At 48.9% G+C, this 24,105-nt stretch overlaps 1 protein-coding gene across 1 annotated transcript; it reads right to left on the bottom strand.

Moving 5' to 3' along the window:
• Positions 1-9,395: 9,395 nt before the first annotated feature.
• On the bottom strand, positions 9,396-23,353 carry Lrrc15 (leucine rich repeat containing 15). The gene is made up of 2 exons (XM_027412906.2): positions 23,252-23,353; positions 9,396-14,686 (listed from the first exon to the last, which is right to left on the bottom strand). Exon 2 carries the CDS (start codon positions 14,681-14,683, stop codon positions 12,923-12,925), a length of 1,761 nt encoding a protein of 586 aa, XP_027268707.1. The 5' UTR covers positions 14,684-14,686; positions 23,252-23,353; the 3' UTR covers positions 9,396-12,922.
• Between the last annotated feature and the right edge of the window lie 752 nt (positions 23,354-24,105).

The raw sequence follows: 24,105 nt of genomic DNA, 5'->3' as shown, positions 1-24,105 counted from the left end.
TTTTAGCAGCTTTGTACTACCTCCCAGCAGCCTTGCAAAAGGTAGGGCCTCACTCTTATTTCCTGGAAGCAAAGGCACCAGCCACGTTGCCTATCTAGTTACCCTGCAAGTTGGTGGACATAGCAGGACCAAGGCCTGGGTCTTCTGGAGGGTCCGTGTTCTTTCCAGATTGGAGAGTGTAATGGAAAGAGTCAAAAAACCAAAGGAGATGAGCACAGGTGGTATGGAATAATATGTAAAATATGGGCAGATTAGCCCTAGGTTGGAAATTCCTAACCCATGATCCTTCTTGATTTCTAGATCTTGGCATACATTAGGGCATTGCAAGGAGGAGTTCCTGCTCCCTCCTCTTAGTTGGGTCTGCTAAGGGTGACACAGTGCAGAGACTGGGCTCCTCAGAACTGTGCCAAATGCTGTCCTCTCTACCCCGACTGCTCCCCATGGTCCCTGTACCAGGGAACTTTCTAGGGTCCAGACACAAAGGTTTTACAGGAAACCCAGGGAGACCACGCTTCATTTACTAAGTATTCATCAAGAAACAAACAAACAAAAAAGGCTATAACAGTGGTCCACACCAGTGTTGTACACCAATCACATCACTCTGGAGGCTGGGGCAGAGGAAGGTCAAGAGTTTTAGTTTTAAGTTGGAGGTTTTAGGCCTGGACTGCCTAGTACGTTCACGGCCAACTTGAGCTATATTGAGAGGGCCTGGCTAAAAACAAACAAGTACAAAAGAAACCAGTCAGCACCTACTAACAGATGAGTGGTGCAGTCTCCAGGTGCATTTTGCTTAACCCTTGGTGGACCTGTAGGTCTCACATAGAAGCTAGGAGTCCTGTATTGAAAACCACGCTCCAAAATTATCTAGAAAGAGTAGGTTCACCTTCCCACCAGGTGAGACCAACTGGTGCTCAGTAGCCCCTGCCCATCGGAAGACATGTACTCTGTAAACCACAGTGGAATCTTCTTACCTGTGTACATGACTTGTGGACATTCAAACCCTGTGAGTTTAAATCCTAGGTTCATGACTTTCTAGTCGAGTGACCTTGGGCATGTTATTATCTGTGCTTTGACTTCCTTATATGCAGGATGGGAATAATGACAGTACTGACAAGATCAGGGTCATTGTGGGCCCTGAATGAGCACGTTTAGATCAGAGACATAGAAAGAGCGAGTAATTAGGAAACTATGCTAACTGTTAGGTTGCAAGGCACCATCATTATAAAGATATTTGAACAAAAAAATGGTCATAAGAAAATATCTTGTAGCTATAATACATTTGACTTTACAAAACAAAAACAAAACAACAACAACAAAAACCCAACCAAGCAAAAAAATCCTCTGGCTGTTTCTCTGCTGCCCTCTGTTGGCAGCCAGCACTGGCTCCTGCAGAGGCCATGGTGTTCATTGAGTAGAAGGCCACAGGGCAGCTCCCCTTCTCTGGACCGAATCTGTCCAGATACCGGCTATCAGTGGGCCAGAAACATGGCCTAGAGATCTCCTGAGAATAAGAGACAAGCAGCTTTGTTGTTAATATGCCAAAGGGGATCCAGTTGTCCATCACCCTTCCTGACCAAACCCTTTGGCCACTGGTACTCAAAGGAAGTTTCCAGAAAATGGTCCCTCAGCATATATAGCTATACAACTCTGGATGTGAAGGTCCTGAAGGCCTTTTCACAAGCACAGTGACTGTGGAGGCTTGAATGAGAATGCCCCCACTCCCACCTCTCCATAGGCTCGTGTTTGACTGTTTCCATGGACTGTTTAGGGAGAATTAGGAGGTGTGGCCTTGTTGGAGGAGATGTGTCACTGGTGCCCACACCGAGCCCAGTTTCTCTTTCTGTCTGCTGCTTGTGGAACAGATGTGAGCTCTCAGCTACTGCTCCAGCACCATGCCTGCCTCTCTGCTGCCATGCTCTCTGCCATAGTGGTCATGGACTCACCCTCTTAAACTGTAAGCAAGTCCCCAACTAAGTGTTTCCTTCTAGAAGTTGCCTTGATTATTATGTCTCTTCGAAACAATGGAATAGTAATTAAGACACTGACACAACCCAGGAGTCCCTCAGCAGACCACAGGCCTCCTGGCATTGCCGCAAGGAAATCTGCAGTCATGGTTGGAAGAACCTCAAAAGGACAGCCAAGGCCTCCTGAGGACAAGTGTCACCCATTGAGCCACCAAGCTGGCTCAGAGCTCCTCTTACCCCTTTAGCCTGGGGCCTCCTCCATCACTGTCATTAGAAAACAAGGGCTGGAGAGGCTCCTGAGAAAGACAACCATCAAGAATCCAGACATTAGCTAGGCAGTGGTGCACACCTTTAATTCCAGCACTCAGGAAGCAGAATCAGGCAGATCTCTGTGAGTTTGAAGCCAGTCTGGTCTACAGAGCGAGTTCCAGGACAGCTCCAAAGCTACAGAGAAACCCTGTCTCGAGAAACCAGGAATAAAAATAATTCAGACATTGAAGAAAACTATGACCCCTTGGCCTGGTGGCACAGAAATCCAAGTGCCGAAGATTTACCCAGTCTACAGGTGTTGGAGAAGTGTCTGGCCTTTGTGGGGCTGTGGGGACATGGGACCAGGGGCAGGACTGAGAGACTGTTTGTCCACTCCCAGAGTTCTCATACATACAAGCTGCTCCTTGGGGAAGCCTAGACAAGCTCAGCAGAGGGGAATCAGGACTCCCATAGCATGTGACTCAGACACTATGGAATCGGGGTTAGCACACGTCTGACTCTAAGGGTCTTCACTGAGCCTACATGGTTTTTGTATCAGACAGGGAAAAGGTAGGGACTGGCAGGCTCACTCCTCACAGTCATAGGCCCAGAGTTATCGCACCCTCTGTCTATCACGTCTCTTCCCACTTGAAATTGTAGGGCTGAGCAGACCTGCTACCTACAGCTACCTTAGGTGTTCCACAGGCAAAGGGCCTGTGCTTCTGTGGCAGGGGCAGTCTAGGAAAGAGGGCTCTGGGAAGCTATCCACACCAGCTCAGGTCCCAGTACCCAAGGCATGGTTTAAAACAGCTATACAGATGGGCATGTGTCCTTGGGTTTGTCATCTTCTCAATCTTTGGGAGTATCCTTAGGAGAGGGACCAGAACAGTGCCCTCTAGGGTTTAGGATGAGACCCTCCTTGTTTCAGTCTACAGGGATGGGATGGGAAGGCAGAGAGGAAATGACCCATTCCCAGCCCTAGACTTGGTCCCGACCAAGAACTAGCACTCTGTAGTCAGACAGTATGGGCTCCAACCCTTATTCAATGTGTACTTTAGCTAAATTATGCATCCTGTCTATGCTTTGCTTTCTTCATTATTAAGGCAGTAATACTATTTCTTATGGGGGGTTCTCATGAGGACAAAATGAGAGAATATATAGGAAATCCCAAGTCCAGAGTGGGTATGTTGTGAGTGATCTGGCCGGAGAGTGGCCATGGTTCTCCCAAGCTCAGCAAGGCTCAGCTCTGGTCAAATGTCACCAGAGGTTTGCTGTGGAAAACCTGGTAAGCTCATGGGATCCCTTCACCATGGAGCAGGGTGACCCCTCCCACAGCCCTATTCCTAAGACTGTCCTTAGAAAAGCAGACTCTCAGAGCCTTGGCTTGGGTCCCCTTCTTAGCCTAGGAGTGAGGGAGGCTTGGCTGTGTGGTGCACACAGGAATGTACAAACACAAGAGTAGTTTGAGAAAATGAAGACTGTTTTCACCCAGTCACCCAAAACAGTCAGATGAATAATAACCCACATTTCAGAATGGGGGAAAGGCCAGATGCCCTTCCCTAAGAATGGAGTATGGGGCATGGTTGTGGTTATTTACTGGTCTTCTGAGATGCAAAGCAGGCATCTTTCACAGCTGTGACCTCTGGTGCAGACCTCCACTGTCTTTGGAGGTGGGAGTGCCCAGTGATGTGTTCTCTTGAGAGAGGGCTAGGAAGGGGACCCAAGCCAAGACTCTGAGATCTGCCTCTAGTCAGTGAAAAGGACAGTCTTAGGAATAGGGCTGTGGGAGGGGTCTCTCTGCTTCATGGTCTACTTAATTTTGGTATTTGATATTTTTATTTGCAAGGCTGTTTATAATAAAGTTTATAAAATTAAAAAAGTCTCAATGCCCATTGTGAAGGAGTGTGGGTAGTGCTGTGTGATGTCACCTCTAGAGTGATGGGACACTTTTATTGACATAATGTTTGCAGAATCAATGAAATCTGTCTAACTTCGAAGAATACATTGCTATTTATTTATTATTTAATCCTCAGGATTAAATAATAGGATCAAACCCTAGGCCTTATGAGTGTGTATCACTCTACTGCTCAGCTGCATCCCAAGCCTGTTTGTATTTTTATTTTGTGACACAGTGTTACTAAATTGCCCAGGCTGCACTTGAGTTCACTCTGTTACCCAGCCAGGCCTTGAACTCCAGTTCCTCTGCTTTAGCCCCTAGAATAAATGTGATTATCAACCTGTATGGCCAGGCCTCGCTATGCTTTAACTTTTAATACACATATGTGCATATAAACAGTAACAGATTATAGAAAACACTTTCAGTAGTTGTAAGTGAAAAATAGAATTGTGAGATACTTTTAATTTGTTTCTTTTGCTTAAAAAAATATGTGTCCACCAGCAAGGACTATACAGCAAGACCCTGTAACTGGGAGAGGATGCCATAGGAATAGATTCAGGACCACTTCCCACACCTGTTGCTAACTCATTAGATGAGTGATAGGTGGTAAAGACCAAACAAGGTCTGTAGCATGGAAAAGATTAATGGAATATCAAGAAATGAGGAATTTTGCCGGGTGTTGGTGACGCACACCTTTAATCCCAGCACTCGGGAGGCGGAGGCAGAGGCAGGCCAATTTCTGTGAGTTCGAGGCCAGCCTGGTCTCCAGATCAAGTGCCAGGATAGGCTCCAAAGCTACACAGAGAAACCCTGTCTCGAAAAACCAAAAAAAAAAAAAAAGAAATGAGGAATTTTGTGTTGTTGTTTTTTGAGACAGGATTTCTCTGTGTAGCCCTTGTTGGCCTGGAACTTGCACTATAATCCAGACTGGCCTCAAACTCACAGAGATCTGCCTGCTTCTGCCTCCCGAGTGCTGGGATTCAAGGTTTGTGCCACCACACCGAGCATTGAATGAGGGTTTTATACTACTTTATGAGAATGGTCTTAGTTACTTTAAAGAAAGTATCAAGGGGAGCCCTGCGAGCTGTTGCATGGCCACCCTCTCCTGAGTTAAAAATGCCCTAGGTCTTTTAAAAGAGCCCAGTTCCACCTGCTAACGTCCAGGCTCTCTGAACCATTTCCCAGCTGAATGTAGATGCAGCCAACACTTAAGACCACTGCAATGCATCCCGAACTTAGGCCCAAAATATGAAATTAAAGAGTTTTGCAATTCCAATGTTTCATATCAATATTCTTTTATGTGATATTTCAGTTTAGGCTATTGGTGCTTAAGCTGATAACTAACTTTAGAGAAATACAATCAAGTGTCTGTTATTCTACACCATGCTTAATGGTGTCATTTGTGAAATCAATAAAATCTAATCTCTTCTGAAAAATACTGCTCTCTCTCTCTCTCTCTCTCTCTCTCTCTCTCTCACACACACACACACACACACCACACACACACACACAGCACACGCACACGCACACGCACACGCACACGCACACACACACACACACACACACACACACACACACACACATTTAGTGCTGCCGTTAACCTTGGCCAGAAAAAGCTTCTCTCTTCAGGGGTCAGCAACTGAAGCAGAGACTCATTACTGCTGAGAATGCATGACTATTGAGTGCTCAGTCATACATGGGACATCGCTATCGATAACGACCTCCTGCCCCTGCTGTGAGGCTGAAGAGGGGGTGGAAAGAACTTAAGAGCCGGAGGATGGGGAGAAGTGCTAGGAAATGCTGGCTTCTGGCCATGACATGGATGTCACCCTCATGAACCCACTACAACTATGGTTACCATCACAAGACCGCCACCAGATCAAGCCAACAGGCTTAGTCAATGTTCCAGCAGGCATATTGACCCGACTCAGTGGGTTATTTAAAAAAAATAAAGATGTCAAGGGCATGAAGGTGTGTGGTGGATGTTAGAGGTTGCCTGGGGGGAGTGAGGGGACTTGGGTGTGGGTATGATCAAAATACATTGTTTACATGTGTGAAGTTGGCGAAGAATAAATAAAAGATTTTCTATTTAAAAACATGTTCTAGCGCATCTCTTCCTTGGGTCCTCTCTCACTCTTGGGAGTCCTTTCTTACTTTTCCTTAATAAATCTACATTGGTTCTGCCTAAAAAATAGGATCATATTTCTAAATATTTTATAATAATAAACACGACGCATCAGATCTAAAGTGAGGAACAGGAAGGCTGCCTTATAAAATGGAGGTAACTGTGTAAAGCACTAGGCACAGACCCCCGGCATCCCCTGGGAGGTATAAGCCTTGACCCCGAACACCAACGCCAGCTCCAGCACCCTACCGTGGGACTTGCCTGTCTCTAGCTCTCAGATCTGGCATTGCAAAGGATCATGGGAGCTTGGCTCTTTGCTGTGTTGGTTTTGTGGGAGAGCTGTACTTTGACATAAGAAGGCATGGACTGGCTATGTCATTTTCCCACTCTGCCACACTTCTAGCCCCTGGGTGATATGGCAAACTGTCTATGCTTACCATCATCTATCACTGCCTGTTCCTGTCCTACCCACCCTTCCAGGCCAAGAGTCCCCAGCAGGCCTTCACAGATTGCCCCTCCTTCGCCTGGCAGGTCACTGGTGTCCTTTGCTAAGTGCTGGGTCCTTCTGCTCTGTGTTCTAGTAAATGTGTATTCCAACTGAACCCCCAGGGGTCAGGGTCCTGGAGTATTTTTACCCCCAGCTCTGCATCCCAGCAACTGAGTCAGGGCTGGGCATAGAAATAGTACCAGGCTGAAGGAATGGAATGTTTGTGGCTGTCTGTGGCCACTCCTCATCTGCTTAATGGCATGGAGAAGCACTCGGGCTCTGTCAGCCTAGCCAGATCTGTGTTCAAACTCAGACACTGTACTTACCAGCTGTGTGGGCTCCAAAGGATCCCCTCCCCATCTATCAAAGCCTTAATTTCCTCATCCTAATTAGAATCCTAGCCCTTCAAGTTAAAATTAGCCCCCAGATTGGACAGTACATTTAAAGCACCGCATAGAGCCTGGGAAATGGCAAACATTCAGTTTAGTTCTAGAGAGAGTGTGAACACCATCATCTAAGCCTGACACTGGGGATAAAAAGTGGACAGCATTAATCATGCCAGATAATGGACACCAACCAGGATGGACCATGAACCTGTGACCACACTGCCTGCTCTCCCTCACAGTCAGTCCCCCAAGAGTCAGGACAGGCCATCCTCACCCTTAGAATATCCCTGGCATACCTCCCTTGCCCCTTCCCAGCCAAGGCTAACTGTTCCACTCAGGGGGCTTCTCCTTTGGGAAGGGGACTCAGCTACTGTGGCCTTCTGGGGGAAGAACAGCGAGTCCCTTTCCAGGTCCCAGCCAGGGCCCTAAGCCAGATGTCCCCACATCCCCACAGACCCAGGAGTGAGGCAGGAGGCCTACCGTGAGGGGCTGGACAGCTGGGGCCAGAAGCCCTGTTTTTTTTCTCAGACGCATGGGAGAATTTTATATGCTCTGCATTCAGCTGAATCCAACCTCGATGCTGACCAAAGTCCCAGGAAGGGTTCCTCCCCTCATGGATTGACTGTTCCCGGAATGACACCAAGGTCACTTGGGCAAGGCCTCTAAAGATTACAAAATGACCCTGAATGGTTCCCATACACAGATGCCTGATAGAGCTTAAATCCCACTGAGACTACAACAGGCTTGTCATCTCTATGACCGTAAATATCCACCACATCTTAAAAAATGCCTCCACAAGCTGAGCGGTAGTGGCACACATCTTTAATCCCAGCACTCGGAGGCAGAGGCAGGAATATTATGAGTTTGAGGACAGCCTAGTCTACAAAGTGAGTTCCAGGACAACCAGAGATACACAGAGAAACCCTGTCTCAAAAAAAAAAAAAAAAAAAAAAAAAAAAAAAAAAAAAAGTGACTCCAGCTGCACTGCACTGAGATGAGGGCCTTTCTCTTCTTTCTCTTTTGAACAGAGGTGTGGGCTAAGAGACCACCTGCTCAGCACTCAGTACTGCCACTAAAAGAAAACCTAGAATGTACCAGTCTCTTTTTACACACATACACACACACACACACACACACACACACACACACAGTCTAGATGGATGATAGATTGGTAGATAGATAGAATATATATGGTGTGTGTAGTGTGAAGTGAGCAAGGGAGAGAGTAACTGGAGGTGTATGTGGGTGTGAACTGAGCATGTGAGAGTGTCAGTTAGGGTATGTGTGTGAGCAAAGTTCTGACCAACCAGTAGGAAGCATTTTCTTTCAGTACAGAAGAAGACAAGTGTCTTCATTTGTTTGTTTTTTGAGACAGGGTTTCTCTGTGTAGTCCTGGCTGTCCTGGAACTCACTCTGTAGACCAGGCTGGACTGGAACTCACAGAGATCCATCTGCCTCCTTAGTGCTGGATTAAAGGTGTGCGCCACCATACCCAGCTGACAGAAATCTTTAAGAGGCAGACAATCAGTGAACCTGGTGCACCCAGGCCCAATCTGGGTGGCATCTGGCCTGGTGGAGGCAGGATCTTTGCTATGAGGAATGGCAGGGCATGGGACCGGCATGTCTTGGGAGACTCACACCCAGGCTGGGAGACAGCTGTCCTACCTGTGCCCTCGGGGCCTTGGATCCTCTAGAAACACAAGTTGTCTCACTTGTCAACATGTCAGAGCAAACAAGAGGAATCTGGTGTCAGAACAGAGTTTGAATTCTGGCTTCTCAATGAAGTAACCATAAGAGAAGTGATTTCATCTCTACAAATTTGTGTGCTCTCCCATAGGAGGCACGAGGAAAGTGTGTGTGTGTGTGTGCACACTCGCGCGTGTGCATATGCATGCACATGTGTGTGTCTGTGTGTCTGTCCACGTGTATCCATGTGTCCAGACAGCAGACAAGTGCACGTATGCATATGTGGTGCAGAGGAATATTTGCATCAAGAGCCACTAGTTCACAAGGTGACCCTGGGAAATTCATTGTATTGAGTTTACTTTCTTCATCTGTCAAATAGGCCAAACCTATTCTTAAAGATCCCCCTTGCCACAGTGGATATTGTTTGCTATTTGTTACTCAACTCCCACATTTTTACCCTAAGGCCTGTTCTCCACCCAGGATCAAATTTTTGTGAGGAGCCATCCCATCCAGGCCAGCTTCATAATGGTGGCAAGGGCAATACCCACAGGTTTGAAACCCCCTCACCAAGAAGTCCACAGAGAACACACTCATCCCACATATATGTTTATTGTTGATTCTGTGCACCAAATCTATCATAAGCAGCATCAAGCAAAAGACAGACCCCCCCCAACCCTGCCCACCAGGGCTCACATTCTATAAAACACCAGGGGCCTAGAAATCTCTAAATGCAATGCTAGCCACTGGGACTATTTTAAAGACCATCTAGTAAGGCAAGCATTCTAGCAGAGCAAAGGCAATGGGAGGCAATAACTCTTTCTCCTTAGAGGAAGGGTCTTGGAACTGGGTGGTGCTTCACCCAGAGACATCCTGCTGCTCTCTGTTTGACCACACTAGTGGCTTCCTTCCTGAGATCATCGTCATTCAATGGCCAGATCTGGTTCTGACCATGGGGTCTGGGGCTGAACCTTGGAGTAGCTTGTAGCTAAGTCTGGGACACACACAAGGCCTGCTTCCTGACTGGGGTTATAGGCCCTCTTTCCATGTCCTTCCCAAGACTGGAAGCGGATTCCAGAGTTCCATTCTGCCATCAGGAAGCCCATGGGAACTGTGTGGCTGCCAGGGAGAAGCTGCAAGACCCTAGCTGTTTGTGTACAGTCTGTTTCCTTGGGTCTCGTGACAAAAGCCCTAGACAGACCAGGAGGCTTTGTACAGAGATTGTCTATTGGGCACTGCAGAAAAGGCCCTAACACAAGAGGATACTAATGGGACTAATTTCACAAGGAGTCAAGAGGGTTAGAAGGAGAATACATGTTAAGAGCCTTGAAGGGCACCCAGGCCTGAACATCTGTTATCGTGGTGACTCTAGGTGGCCTTTATTAGCTCTCTTTCAGCATCGACCTTCTCCCCACTCCACATAAATGCTGGTGATGGTAGTCCAGAAACCAGTAAACAGAGAGGGAAAGTGTACTGAACTCCACAGATTTCTAGGGGCCACAGAGTTTATTCCAACCCCCAAGAATTGAGCAAAATGCATTATCCTGTTAGAAAGGACCCGCCACGCAGTGTTTCCCGCATCTACGACTAGAAGATGTGGAGAAACCAAAATAAGGAGCAGGTCTGACGACTCCATCTAGACACTATAGTGGGGAGAAAGGAAAAGATTCCCATGTCACCTGCACTTGTGCACTTAGCTCACTACCTGTGAGCTCCTAGGCAGGCCAGCCTTTGGGCCAGCAAGGCATATGACTGTCACTGCCAATGTCAGAAGTGGCCAGCAGTTCCAGGTTATAACTGGCAGGGGACACTGGATAGTGTGGATTCCACCTTCCTCCATCCCTAGCCCACTGAGGCTGCATATAGCTCACACAGGGCTTCAGATGGTTCTGGGAACACAGTGCTATGCCAAGCTTCCATCTGCAATGAATCAGGCCCAGCCCTGCCTCAGGGCCCACCAGCAGGTCCCAGTCAGCAGAACCACGCTCACATTCACTCTGGGGTTGGGGACAGCCTTGGTCCATGTGTACCACGGTTTGCCCTGCGGAGATATCTTTTGACTGACATGGGGTTCCCTGGGGCAGAGGGTGTTGGCTCTCACAAGAATTCCTTCTGGATTATTCTGCCAGGGAACTGGAAGGGAGGCCTGGAGCTCCTGTAAGCTCTCTATTGCTAAGACACAGAGGGTTTTCTCATTTGCCCCATAAGCACCACTGCAGGTTGGAAATATATTTCCTGATCCCTGTGGTCAGCTGGAGTTGATAGAAAAACCTGACATTCTCTGTTTCACTATTTTGTTTTTGAGGGAGGCTCTTTCTACATAGCCCTGGATGTCCTGGAACTCACTCTGTAGACCAGGCTGACCTTGAACTCAGAGATCTGCCTGCCTCTGCCCCGCAGTGCTGGGATTCAGGGTGTGCCCCACTGTGTTCCGTCGTTTGTCTGCTTTTGCTTCTGTGCAGGTATATCAGTTGTCCAGAGAGAGCTATGTCACCTTGATCACAACTGTTTAAAGTGTGGAAAGAGATACATGTGTAGCAGGAAACGCAGTCAAGGCAGATGTATTGTGACTGTCACTTAAAGAGAAAACTCTAAACTAACCAATTCAGCTCATAACCAGAACCCAGACAGAAAGTTTTCCAGAGCGAACCCATGCCCTGGTGTGACTTTCCAGCATGTCCTGATATCTGCTGTCTGTGAACACCCTGTAGTCTAGCTACCAGCTGACTAACTAATGTGGATGAAGAATTTGACCACAGTGCAGAAGGATTCCTGGTTTCCATTACAGTTGGTTATTCAATTGGAAGATCTCATCTCTGAGCTATTTTGCTTTCCCCAAATGAAGAACAAAAATTAGAAACAGATTTGGGCATATAATACCCATAAAAGGATGGGTAGAGGGGATGCTGATGAGCAGCATAGGGCCTGTTGGCAGGGAAGATGCATGCTTGCACAGTCTACTGTAGTTCACATGCTTCTGGTCTGGCCAGCTTGGTTGCCTCTTGCCCTGAGTGTACCTCTATCTCTTTTACTCCCAACAGCTGGGCCTTTGCAAAGGCTGCCAATGAAGGGGAAGGGGAGGCTGTGAGTGTCCCTCCCAAGCCCATGGAAAGCTAGAAAGTCCACAGCATCTCCAGAAGTCCTTCAGAGCAAGTAGAATGGAGACACTGTGGTATCATTTCTTGGTGTCATGCTCATCACACAGGTATCTATTCAGATTGAGAGAATTCACCAGGCCGTACACCATCACACTCCCACTTTTCTTTATGTATGTGATCCTTCAATACGAAATCAGAAAGGGAAAGTGTAGGGGTGAGTAAAAGGACCCCAGGCAGCAGGTTTCATCCTTCAGCCATTATCAATGAGCTGATTTCCATGTTTTGAGAACTTAGTGACTGCATGATTTTATACCATAAAGGGCTAAGATCTTCAAAGGAAAGCTTGTGGCTTTGAACATTCTTCTCTCAAAGACTGGACTTGTTACAACAGAGACTGATGACAACTCTGCCTGGGGAGCAGACAGCAAGGGTGTCTTTCTGTCTTGCACAGCACCCTCCAAGCTAGCACAGTGAGCTAAGAGCTGCCAACCTTCTCACAGAGAGAACCTAAGTCTGCCTTTGGCAGCAGAAAAACAAAGGGAGACCTCTCACTTGAGGGGCAGAGTTAAGCCATGGCACAAAAAGAGAAGCAAGAAAAAAAAAAAAGAAAAGAAAAGAAATCAACTTATATAATACTTTGAGGCACGGGCTGTCCCGGCAGAGAACTATCTCATAATGTGAGCAGGCCTTGTCATCATTAAGTCTACAGAGACTGGGAGGGGCTGGGTGGCAGGGAGCTTGTTCTTGGAAATAGTAAGAATTTGGCAGAGGGCCCCTCTGAAGGATGTCTAGGCATTGACCTAGAACCTTCTGGAGTTGCTTGTTTGTTTAATGACCAATTAGATGTCTCTGGGAGCAGAAGTCCTGAAATGCCTGCTTCTCTATAGAAGACCTGGGGGCTCAGGACAAGATGGGGGCATTTTCCCCTGGACCATCAGAGCTTGGCAGTGTGGGCCCAGGTTTGGAAGCTGAATGATCACATGCTCTGGTCCTCTGGTTTCATCTTTGCCCAGCCCTGCTTGAGCCTGCCTCCCTAACACTCATTGGGAGCCTTCATCTGCATCAGGACCGCCTGGCTCCTCTTCTTGCAGCAGCAGCAGCAGATGCAAGCAGCCAGGGAACATGCCAAAGCAATGATGCCAATCACAATGGCAGCAATGGCCAGCCCAGTCTGGGCATCAGTCATGCCCCACGAATTGCGGTCATCAGTGGCTTCAATGGTGGTCAGATCGGTGTAGTCTTCTATGGCAGTGGTGATCTCTGTGGTAGAGGTAATGGATGTGGTGTCAGGATAGCTGGGTGACCCTGCTAGATCAGGGTCTGCATAACGTGGCACTTCCGGGTAGCTAGATACTTCGGGAGCCTGGCCACTGGGCACAGGGAGATTGATATTGATGATGACAAGAGACTGGCCTCGGACATTGGCTGGGCTGGAACACACTGGAAGAGTATCTGTTCCCAACCTGGCTCTGTTGAGAACGAGCCAATTATGGAGTGGGAGGATACCTGAGTCACACCTCCAGGGGTTGTCATAGAGACGGAGCTCACACAGGTTCACCAAGTGATCGAAGATGCCCAAGGGCAAGTTCTCCAGATTGTTATTCTGTAGCTGGATGGTGGTGAGGCCGTTGACATTGGCAAAGATGCTGCCGGGGAGCCTTTGGAGACGGTTATTTTGGAGGGAGATGTTCTGCAGGTTGGCCAGTGCTCGGAAAACATTTCCATCCAGGTCCTGTAGAGCATTGGTATGGAGGGACAGCTCCCGAAGATTTGTCAAGCCATTGAAAGCTCCTGGGGAGATGGAGTTGAGTTGGTTGTGACTGAGAATCAGAACCTGCAACTGGGGCAGGTTGATGAAGGTGTTGTCCGGGATAGATGTGATGTGGTTGTTGTAGAGCCAAAGCTCCCGCAGGTTGGGCATGGGCCCAAAGATCCCCGGGGAGAGCTCCTTCAGGGAATTGCCAAAGAGTGTGAGCCTGTTAAGCTGGGGCAGCTGCATGAAGATGCCAGGGGGTAGCTGTGAGATGTGGTTGTTGGACAGATACAGCCTCTGGAGGTTGCGGTTATTGTGGAACAGGCCAGGGGACAGTGCGCCAATCTGGTTCTCCTGGAGGGCCAGCTCCTGGAGGTTGCCCAGTGCATCAAAAGTGCCCATGGGAATCTCTGAAAGCCTGTTCTCATACAGACGGAGCACTTGGAGGTTGCCAAGATGCTGGAAGACTCTAGGGGACAGGTGGGTGAAGCAGTTCTTGCCCAGGTTGAGCTTGGTGAGTCCCACCAGGTGGTCAAAGGCACTTTCAGGGATGTATTCCAGATTGTTGCCATGCAACTGGAGTTCCTTAAGATTACTAAACTGGGTGAACTGGGCTGGCTGGATCTGAGCCAGTTGGTTATTGGACAGAAGGAGGGATTCCAGATTGTCTAGGCCCCGAAAGAGGCCAGGAGGCAGTATCTGGATTTTGTTGTTGGCAAGACTGAGATAGCGCAGTGAGCCCAGGTTGCTGAAGGCACCCGGCATGATGTTCGACAGTTCGTTCTTCTCCATCCTCAGGGCAATGAGTGCTGAGATGTTGAGAAACGAGGCCCCCGTGATCTCAGTGATGTGTGTGTTGAGGATCTGCAGGCTCATAGCATTCCAAGGCAGAGGGGTGGGCACTGCCACAATTTGGGCTCCTGTACACTCTACCTGGGAGGCCCGGGAACAGGTACACTCACTAGGGCAGCCATAGTAAGCCAAGCCTGCAGCCCAGGCCTGGCAGCCCACCAGCAAAAGGAGATAATATTTCAGTGGCATGGCCTGTGTGGGGAGAGAGAAGCTGTGTGAGTCACGGTCACCTCACTGACCACCAACCTTCAGTTTCAATAGTGGCGTCCAGCCCCACCATCACACACGGAACTCAAAGCTCTCTCTGCTTCGGCCAGAGAGCCCTTGGCCTTCCTACGCCTCACCCTTGCCTAACCAATGGCCTCCCCTGAAAGTTCCTCATGCTTACTCGAGTCGTCCCCATGCTTCTGTGTCAAGTTCAGGTCAAGCCATCACTAAGAAGTTTTCTAGATCTCATTAGTGGGAATTAATCACCCCCTTGTGCAGGTAAGAACTCCCCAGTCCTCTTCTTCTATTGCCTTGTCACAGCCAGCTAAGTTTAGGTGGCACTTATTTGTCTCTTTCCCTAGTTAACAAGCTTTTTAAGGATATTATCTTACAATCCTACAGGTTGCTGAGACAGAAACTGTATCTTTAAATATGTATTCTATTTTTAATTAAGTCTGAGGATTTCAGGCATGCATACGCTGTATTTCAATTATATTCACTCCCCCCCCCACTCCTCCTCCAAATTCTTCCTGGATCTACTCCCTCCTCTCTACCCACCCCATCCCAATTCATGTCCTCTTTTTTTTTTTTTTCATAACTCACTGACTCCAAACTGTGCTGCCCATATATACATGGGTGTGGGGCTGTCCCCTGTATAACATAGTCTACCTACCAGGGGCCACACCCTTAAATAGAACTAAGCATCTATGGATCCCTTAGCAGCTATCAGGTTTCAATAGCTCCTTAGCTAGGAGTGGGGGCTCCTAAGTTCCCTCCCCATCCCATGCTGGAATGTGAACTGTCTTGATTTTGTGCGGGTCTTAGGCAGGCAGCCACAGCTGTGGTGACTCTATGACAGGTCCTTCCCTACCTGTAGCTCTCACAGTCTCCCTGCCCCCTCTTCAGTGAGGTTCCCTGAAGGACTGTGTCATATAATCTCTGTAGCTCTCAGCACATGAACAGGCTGGCCAGACACGGCCTTGTTGGAAGGCCCAGAAAGGAAATGAAAATAAGTCAGTAGGCCAGGCGTTGGTGGCGCACGCCTTTAATCCCAGCACTTGGGAGGCAGAGGCAGGCAGATCTCTGTGAGTTCGAGGCCAGCCTGGTCTCCAGAGCGAGTGCCAGTATAGGCTCCAAAGCTACACAGAGAACCCTGTCTCGAAAAACAAGAAAAGAAAAGAAAAGAAAAGAAAAGAAAAGAAAAGAAGTCAGTATATCAATAGGGTCTGAGCCTGGGATGTTGGTGCTACAGGGATGAGTAGTGGGACCAGCAGAGGGAGGAAACACTAACCTCAAGTAGCTCTCTCTGGCCTCTCTCCTGCCCCTACCAGACCATCGCCACCAACGCCACCCTGGCCCTTTCTCAGCCTGCCCATACATGTTTCATTTAGATTTAATCCAAGCCATCTTCTTCTGATAAGAAGCTACTGTCTGCACCACATGCTGTCTTTCTGAAAGGGGTGGTTGGGCCTCAGCTGATGCCTAGGGTGTGGCTTCTGGTGTGAGCCCTGGTTCCCACAGAAAAACACTGGGTGGCCTGCAGTAAGTCCCTGAAAACACAGACACACTTAAAGCTGGGGTATATAAGTGGGTCCAGATGTCTCCTCAGACGCAGGAGCCCAATACACAGAAGGCTTGGGGTCTGAAGTCACCTATGACAATGCTAAATACAGAGCTGTGGGCACAGTTCCCTGTGCAGATGCTTAAGGTCCTGCTTGGCCTTGAATGAGAGTTCTCAGGCCTTGAGCTTCAGCTTTTTCATCTGCTAAGTTTCTCTTGGGGCTGTTGTGTGGGTTAGATGGGAGAGCAGCCTCGAAGGGCGTCCTGAGGATGACTGTGCTAATGCACACCCTTGTTCCCAGCCACCCATAGCACATGCTCACAGCCCCCAGAGGCAGGAAGCCCTCAGAGTGTCTCTAGTCTGGCATTCTTTGTCAAGGGACCAAGGAGTGGCCTGTGATCTCTGTCCACAGTTGAAAGGAGCCCGTAACTTTTGAGGGTTAAGGAGTTGCCACGTCTCATGATTTTATGGTGAGGCAGGAAGCAAGGAAACCAAGGCTCCAGTCTCCATGCTCCCAGGTGAGGACTTTGAGTGGCATGCAGTGCCTCTCCTAAGGGGCAAAGCTGATGAGTAAGGGCAGGATGTCAGTGAGCGGTCAAGCCACACACTGGGCAAGGGGGAGGCACTTGGCAGCTTCTCTTGGTGCCTAAGATGATGGGATCCTATGACTAGCTCCCCACCCTGGCCTGAGCTTCCTACACCTGTCCTCCATTCCCCCTGCCAAAAAAGCAGCTGAGAAACACCCTACTTATCTCCTACCTACATAGACCTCAACTTTTCATTTATTCACAGCCTTTTCTAGCTCTGGCCTGCTTTACTTTCATGAAGGAAAGTATGTGTATGTGTAACTAATGGGGAAGGAAAAAAGAACAACATGGCCACTAGAGTCCCATGGCAAAAGACTAGGATGCAGGTAAAGCTGCATTTAAACAGCAAGCCAGATCTAGAAAGAGAGAGGGGAAACTGCTTAGACAGGCGACACACAGATCCAGACATAGTGGCTCATGTTTGTAAGGCTACCACTCAGGAGGCTGAAGCAAGATCTCTGCAAGTCTGAGGCTAGCCTGGGCTACAGAGTGAGAGCGTGTCAAAAAAGAAGAAGAAGAAGAAGAAGAAGAAGAAGAAGAAGAAGAAGAAGAAGAAGAAGAAGAAGAAGAAGAAGAAGAAGAAGAAGAAGAAGAAAAAAAAAAAAAACAATTTAAATGTCTGGGCACATAGAATTCTGTCAACCCAGCGCGGGGTGAGTGGAGACAGGTGGATCCTGGGAGCTCGCCTGTCGGACAGCCAACCTAGCAGAAAGGAGAAGCTCCAGGTTTAGTGGAAGACTTTATCTCAAAAATTAAAGTGGCATGCAATCGAGGAAGGCAGGTGAAGCTGACCTCTGGCATCCATGTGTGTACCTGAAGGCACAAATGCATCCCGCCCGGACAAACACAAACACACAAAGAGAGCAGAGGAAAAATGGCTCCGTCTCCAAAACCTAAGGCTTTATATTGGCAATAACAAGGAAACAATGCCGCTACAAAAGCTAATGTGATCTTAAATGGTCTCTAGAGAAGTATAAAGTGTGGCAGGGAGGAGGTGATGGTCTTACTCTACCCCCGCCCCGACCAGGCCCCTTGTTATTATGCTGTGCTCAGGCCAATGACAAACTGGTTCTTAAGGAACTCCTGGGGCAGTGGTTCTCAACCTTCCTAATGCTCCACTCTTCAATGCAGTTCCTCATGTTGTAGTTACCCCCAACCATAAGATTATTTTTGTTGCTACTTCATAACTGTAATTTTACTATTATAACTGTAATTTTACTATTATACTTACTATTATAAATTGCAATGTTAATATTTGATATACAGGATGTGAGCCCCACAAAGACGTCACAGCCCACAGATTGAAAACCAATGGCCTAGAGGATGGGGACAGGACATAGGAACTAGACCATCTGAGCTTCCATCGAAGGAGCTACAGATAAATAGCTAGAAGTAGACAGAGAATTCATGAGCCTTTCCAGGGTGTGAAAAACTGCCATGGGATAACAGATGCAATGCAACTCCAGAGACCAACACCAGGGTAGTGGCACAGCAGAGTTCAGTTCACACTTGGTGTGCACAGTCTCACAGAAGCAGCAAGCTTCATGTTCAAGCATAGCGTAGGAACTTTTAGATTGAGATGGAGAGAAGACTCCTTTCCTGAGCAAGTGGTCAGTGGAAAAGACAGCAGCTGTCCAGCCCATGGCTAAGATTTCAGGTTCAATGGTTGAGTCCCAGATAGTGGAAGTGAGAACCACCCACCCATCTCCCAGGAGGCTGGGCAGTCAGGGCTTGTATCTGTCCCTCTCCTTGGTAGATGTGTGTGAGACTCACCACTGTCTGAGGCTTAGATGCTCTGGGTTATTTTTCATAAACATTCATTTGCCCAGCTCCAAGGGTGATGCTATAGCCCAAGTAATAGTGATTACGTGCCAATCACCTGGAAGCTCTGCAAGCTGTAGGAAGCATTGTCCCAGCTAGGTGGGGATATCAGGCCAGCCCTGTGAAGACTCTGAGATCCCAGTGGGGAGGTGGGAGGGGGACCCTTTGCAGCCTGGGAGGAAAACCAAAGAGATAATTCCCTGTGGGAACAGGCACTGTTGTCTAAAATGGACCACACTCAGCACAACAAATATTCCAAGAATCCCCAATGTCTTTTTATAAATCCTCCCTGTCTGCCGAACCCACCCAGAACTGCATACAGCTGTTTCCAGTTTTCCAGTGGTTCATACAGCTGGTGCCCTCCCTCCCCCACCTGCCTGCTCCTGACCACCAGCAGAGAGCACCACAAAGGTGCCCTGCAAGTGGGAGCACTCAAAGCCGGCCTGGAGCTAGACCTTGAACTCTCGGCAGTGCTGCAGGCCATGGCCCTTGGCCACAAGGAGCCAGCCTATGCTGGCCTAATAGCCCACGCTGCCTAGTGCTGCTTGGCAGCCGTGACAATGGCAGTTAAAGGCCCTCAAAGCTGCCTTAATTACAGCTTCCTCCTCCAGGCATCGAGCGCGTCCTCAATCATTTCGGCCAGTCCCTGGGGAGGGGGTACATGTGGCGTCAGTCAGGTCCATGTAGTCAGAGGACTGAGCAGACAGACAGAAGGACAGACAGCTCACCTGGACATGGACATGGCCCCTCCCCAGGAGTGGAAACGATTGAACAGGGCGCTGGCTGTGGGTCTCTTTGTAGAAACACCCTGTGACTCACGAGCGAGTAAACACATAATTAGCCTTGAAGCCCTGGGCTTTGCTGGTTGGGAGCTGGGCTTTCTTGGATTAGTAGCATCGTTCATGTTCACTAAACACAGTGTTCCCTGGAAAAAGACTCCTCATTTCAATGCCACAAAGTGAGACTTTTGAAGAGAGCCAGGGAGACCCCTATTCTACAGTAGTCTTGACATTAACAACCCGAGTTTAGGTAAATACTGCAGGCCTCAGTTTCCCCTTCTGTAAAAGCTTCACAAGCCCTTATAGCTCTAGTGTTGCTTCTGCTGAAGGCAAAAAGGAACCTGGAATAAAGACTTACCCATCCCATCCCTTCTTCTCCATGAAGAGTTGACTGGCTAGGCCCCACTCGCACACCAAAGCCTTACTCTCTCAAGCCTGCTTGTTTCAAAAGTTTCCCTGGCAGGGCCACCCCACAAGTTATTCACTGTATCGTCACATAGCCAAGACCTGAGAGGACCCTTAAGGGCCTCTCCTGTCCTATCCAGTGCACCTAAGGCAACTGAGGCTCACAAAGAGGATCCCCCTTCATGCCTGTAACACTGCCTGAAGATAGCTTCCTAATCAAGGCCTCTTTTGGAGTGAGATAGACCCTAGGCCATGCAAAAGAGAAGCCAGGCTTGGCCCTGTACTCCCCATCCCCAGCCAGTGTGTTTGTCCTCAGTCTGGCTGCTCTTTGGTGCACAGTCTAAGAGGTGTGAAGTCAGAGAGGCTGGACCTGGATAGAATTCATGCTTGGGGTTGGTCTGTCTCGTCTCTGTCTCTCTCTCTCTCTCTGTCTCTCTCTCTCTCTCTCTCTCTCTCTCTCTCTCTCTCTCTCTCTCTCACACACACACACACACACACCTAAGAATCTTGTTGACTAGATCTGATCTCCTGCCATCACTACTGTGACTGTGAACTGACCTAATGTGTGCAAGACACTAAGAATGATTCTGGAAACAAAATGGGTTCCCATTAAAAGTGAGGGATGATTATTGCTAGGTTGTTGTTGAGCAAAATCATATCTCTGGAGGCTCCACCCACAGTGTTCCTAACCTCTAAGCTGGGCTGAGGCCTAGACCCCCACACACAGGAACTCCCACTCTAGCGTACACAGATCACACTCAGAAGTACCTACAATGTGGTCTAGACTACCTGGGAGCCCATGCTCATAGCCTGTGTCATTTAGCCACCAAGAACAGAGAAAGAATGGGAGTAGGAGAGACTGAAAGCTGTTTCACTATCTAGGCACACTTCCTGGTTTGTCTCCCTGACCTGGAATCTGAAGCTTGTATTAGTTGAGCCTAGAAGCTGCTTCCAGATATAGTTCGTGGGATCCAGGACATCACCAGTACAAGAGTCTTTTGAAGTCATCTGGTCAGACCATTTGGCTGTTGTGTAGATGAGAAATTGACAGGTCCATAGAGAGGAAGGGACTTACCCAAGGTCACACAGGCAACTGAAGACTCAACATAGAGCCTGGTGAACCTCTGGACCTCATTATGAGGCTATTACAGGGCCTTGTTTGTGTAGGCTCCCACCTCCAGCAGTGTGGGGGAGAGGGGGCAAATGCCTTGCTCATCCCCCTAACCTAACTGCCCTACACACAATCACTTTTCACTCTTCAGTATTATTAGCCAAGTCCAAGTCCTCTCCCAACTCATTCTGCAAGTGACTTTCTGCTCTATGGCTACCCTGATGGTGTGTTGTTAAGGGTTAACGGAGTCACCGGGAAGAAAGGAGAGAAGGTTCAGAAGGGGGGCACCAGCCTGGTAATCTCAGCACACACAGCCCATGATTTAGGAATACTCTAGCCAGACACAAAGCACCCTGGAATCCCACAGCAAGATTGTCACAGTCTCATGCTCCGGGGTCCTTCAAAGCCAAACTATTGTTCATTGTCTTGTTTTGTTTTTTAAAAAAGACAAAGAATAAGAAAAAGCAATTCCTCCCCAGGCCCTCTTCGGGGACCCTCCCAAGCCTGGGCAAGCCTAGCCTGGCTTCCTGCAGAGGCCAGAGCAGGTCTGTAATTTGCCAGGCAAGAGCTGCAAGAACACAAACTAGCCAGCACAATGGCAGGAGTTGGGAAGTAGCGACTTTTTATAAGAAGCCACAGAGTTCCAAGATGCTCCTCCTCAGTGTAGCACCTTAGAGCTGAAGCAGAGGGAAATGGTGTGGTCTCTGAACATCTCGGAAGCCACTTCTGCTGTCCTGTGTCCCACAGCCAAGGCAGGCACTGGGACAGGCAGCTTCAGCAATTCTACAGTGGTCCGGAGTTGGGGAAGCAAATTGTCATCTGTAATGACAGCTTTCGTGTGTTTGCTGGCAGGACGAAGTCTGGGCAATGTCTTTCCCAGCTCTCATTTCTGCACATCTGGGTCTATTTCCGCTCATGCCTCACCTCCCTCCACGTGCAGAGCTGATCTGGGTAGTGGCCCCCAGCCTTGGGAAGGACCTTCCTACACTTGTCGTGGGGTCTTCTCAGCTCACTTCCTGGCCACGACCCTCACATATGCCTTCCCTGCCACTGTTGCTGCTGAGAACAACAGCTGACTCATGACCACAGGAAACTTTGACTGTCTGGCCCTGAATTTACTCCAGATGTTCAGGCGATGCAGAAGGAAAGAAGACCCAGTTAGTGGATTTCCAAGTTACAGAGCAGGGGCACCCACACATCTGAGAGCCGCCTGCTATAGGCAATGCCAGCTAGATACCCTGGGAGAGATGCCGGCGGTGGCAGGCAACACTGAGCACATGAGTGCGTGTGTCATCACGGGAGTCACCATCTGCCCTGGGGTAGTGCGTTCAGGCCTAAGGTAGAATGGCCCAGGTTAGAAGGTCCAGAAGGCTCTGCTTTTCCACAGTTGATTCCTGTGCATGTGGGCAGAGACTCGGGTAAGGATGGAGTAAAAACCCACCCAGTCAGCTGTGGCTGTAGTTAAGTTGTAGAGTGCTTGCTCAGCATGCTTGGGGGCCTGAGCTTGATCCTCAGCACAAAATACATACATACACAGGAACACACACACACACACACACACACACACACACACACACACACACACACACACACACACACGGCACCTAATTCTCATCACGAACCTACCTCCAGCCACTTCCCAAACTCCTGTGACACTTTTAGGTCACCAGAATGGGATCATCTAAGCCACACACAGAACTAGAACCTGGACATCTAAGCCCAAAGCTGGATCCCAAATTGGCACTCCTAAACAGGGACTAGACATCTCCTGAAGTCTGGCGGGTAACACTGTCAATCTATGACAGTTAGAGGGCTGATTTCTCCCAGGCAGAAACCCATGAGGCAAAATTCACCATCCTGGATAGATCCGTGTGCAAGGGCCCCTATAAGCAGCCACCTCAGTAGATGCAAAAGAAATTATACAGGTTCCAACAGCTGGAACCTAAGAGAAACTCCTATCTTTGTGGATCTGATATCTTGGAGGATGTAAAACCCCGTGCTTCAGTCAACTTTCAACTAACTCCCTGCAGGTCAAAAGCTCTCCTCGCTGCACCCCAAACTGACTCCCCAGACCATAAAGACAAGTAGCATCAAGATTTACAGCTAGACCCTGGAACCGGGGCAGTGGGGGCAGGCTCGCCCAGCTCCTGTGCAGCCTATACCTGTCCAGGTCCTCAGAGCATCCGAAGCACCAGCCAGCCCTGCCCTTCTGGAGTCTCTCCCGGGATCCTATGGTCAACCGGGAGGTGGGGCGCGGCCGGGAGAGAAGGGCGGGCACCCACTTACCAGCAGCTCCACGCGGCTGCCGGGTCAACAAGAGGGAGCCGGTGAGGAGAGGAGGAGGACCAGGCAGGCTCAAGGCTGCAGCATGAGTGCGGGCCTTCTGGGTCCTCCCTGTCATTTAAACATCCCCTTGTGAGTCACCGCAGGGGGCAGTGTCGACCTGCGGGGCGGGGCAGCCCGACTCTGGGCGCATCATTGAGGAACTTCGTTCAAGCTCAAGGGGTGCATTTGAAAATAAGTTTCTCTCTCCCCTCCCCCGCCCCGCCCTTCCCCATCTTCTTCCGATTAGCTTTCTGTGTCCACTGCGTTGCTGGAAAGGGGGTTTTCTGCCACTTCAGTGAGACTCTGAGTGACTGAGAGCCTGCACTTGCCTTAGGCACCAGCTCAGGGGTGGCCAAAGTCGTGTTTCCTGTGGCCTTTGAGTCCACTCTCCTCTTCACCCCCTTTCCTTCTCCCTAATTCTAGACTTTTTATATAGAAATAATGCATATTTTACAGAAAATATGCAAGAACAATATAAGGAATACTCAGATACTCCACCCAATTCAGCCATTGGTAACATTTCAAAAATGGCATTTATTTTAAGTTCCAAGGAAGAATATCATTTCTTCTGCCATGTCTCTTCTAAAAGCAGCATTTCATGTCCCTCTGGGGCCATCTTCTGCTCCTAAACTGCTGCCTCAGAGGTGCTTGCAGGCCATGGCCCTGGGCTGTGACTGCCATGGAGGTGGTTGGTGAACATGAAGGCTTCTCACACCCTTCACCTCTGCACCACAGCCCAAGCATACCCTGGGGCCCCTACAAGCCCCAGGAGGGAACCAAGATACTATTTCTATTTAAATTGTCCCTGAGAAAGA

The sequence above is a fragment of the Cricetulus griseus genome, chromosome 4, assembly GCF_003668045.3.
Source record: "Cricetulus griseus strain 17A/GY chromosome 4, alternate assembly CriGri-PICRH-1.0, whole genome shotgun sequence".
In the NCBI taxonomy this organism is placed as follows: Eukaryota; Metazoa; Chordata; class Mammalia; order Rodentia; family Cricetidae; genus Cricetulus; species Cricetulus griseus.
The sequence above is the reverse complement of the archived record's forward strand: the minus strand, read 5'-3'. Positions and strand labels throughout refer to the sequence as shown.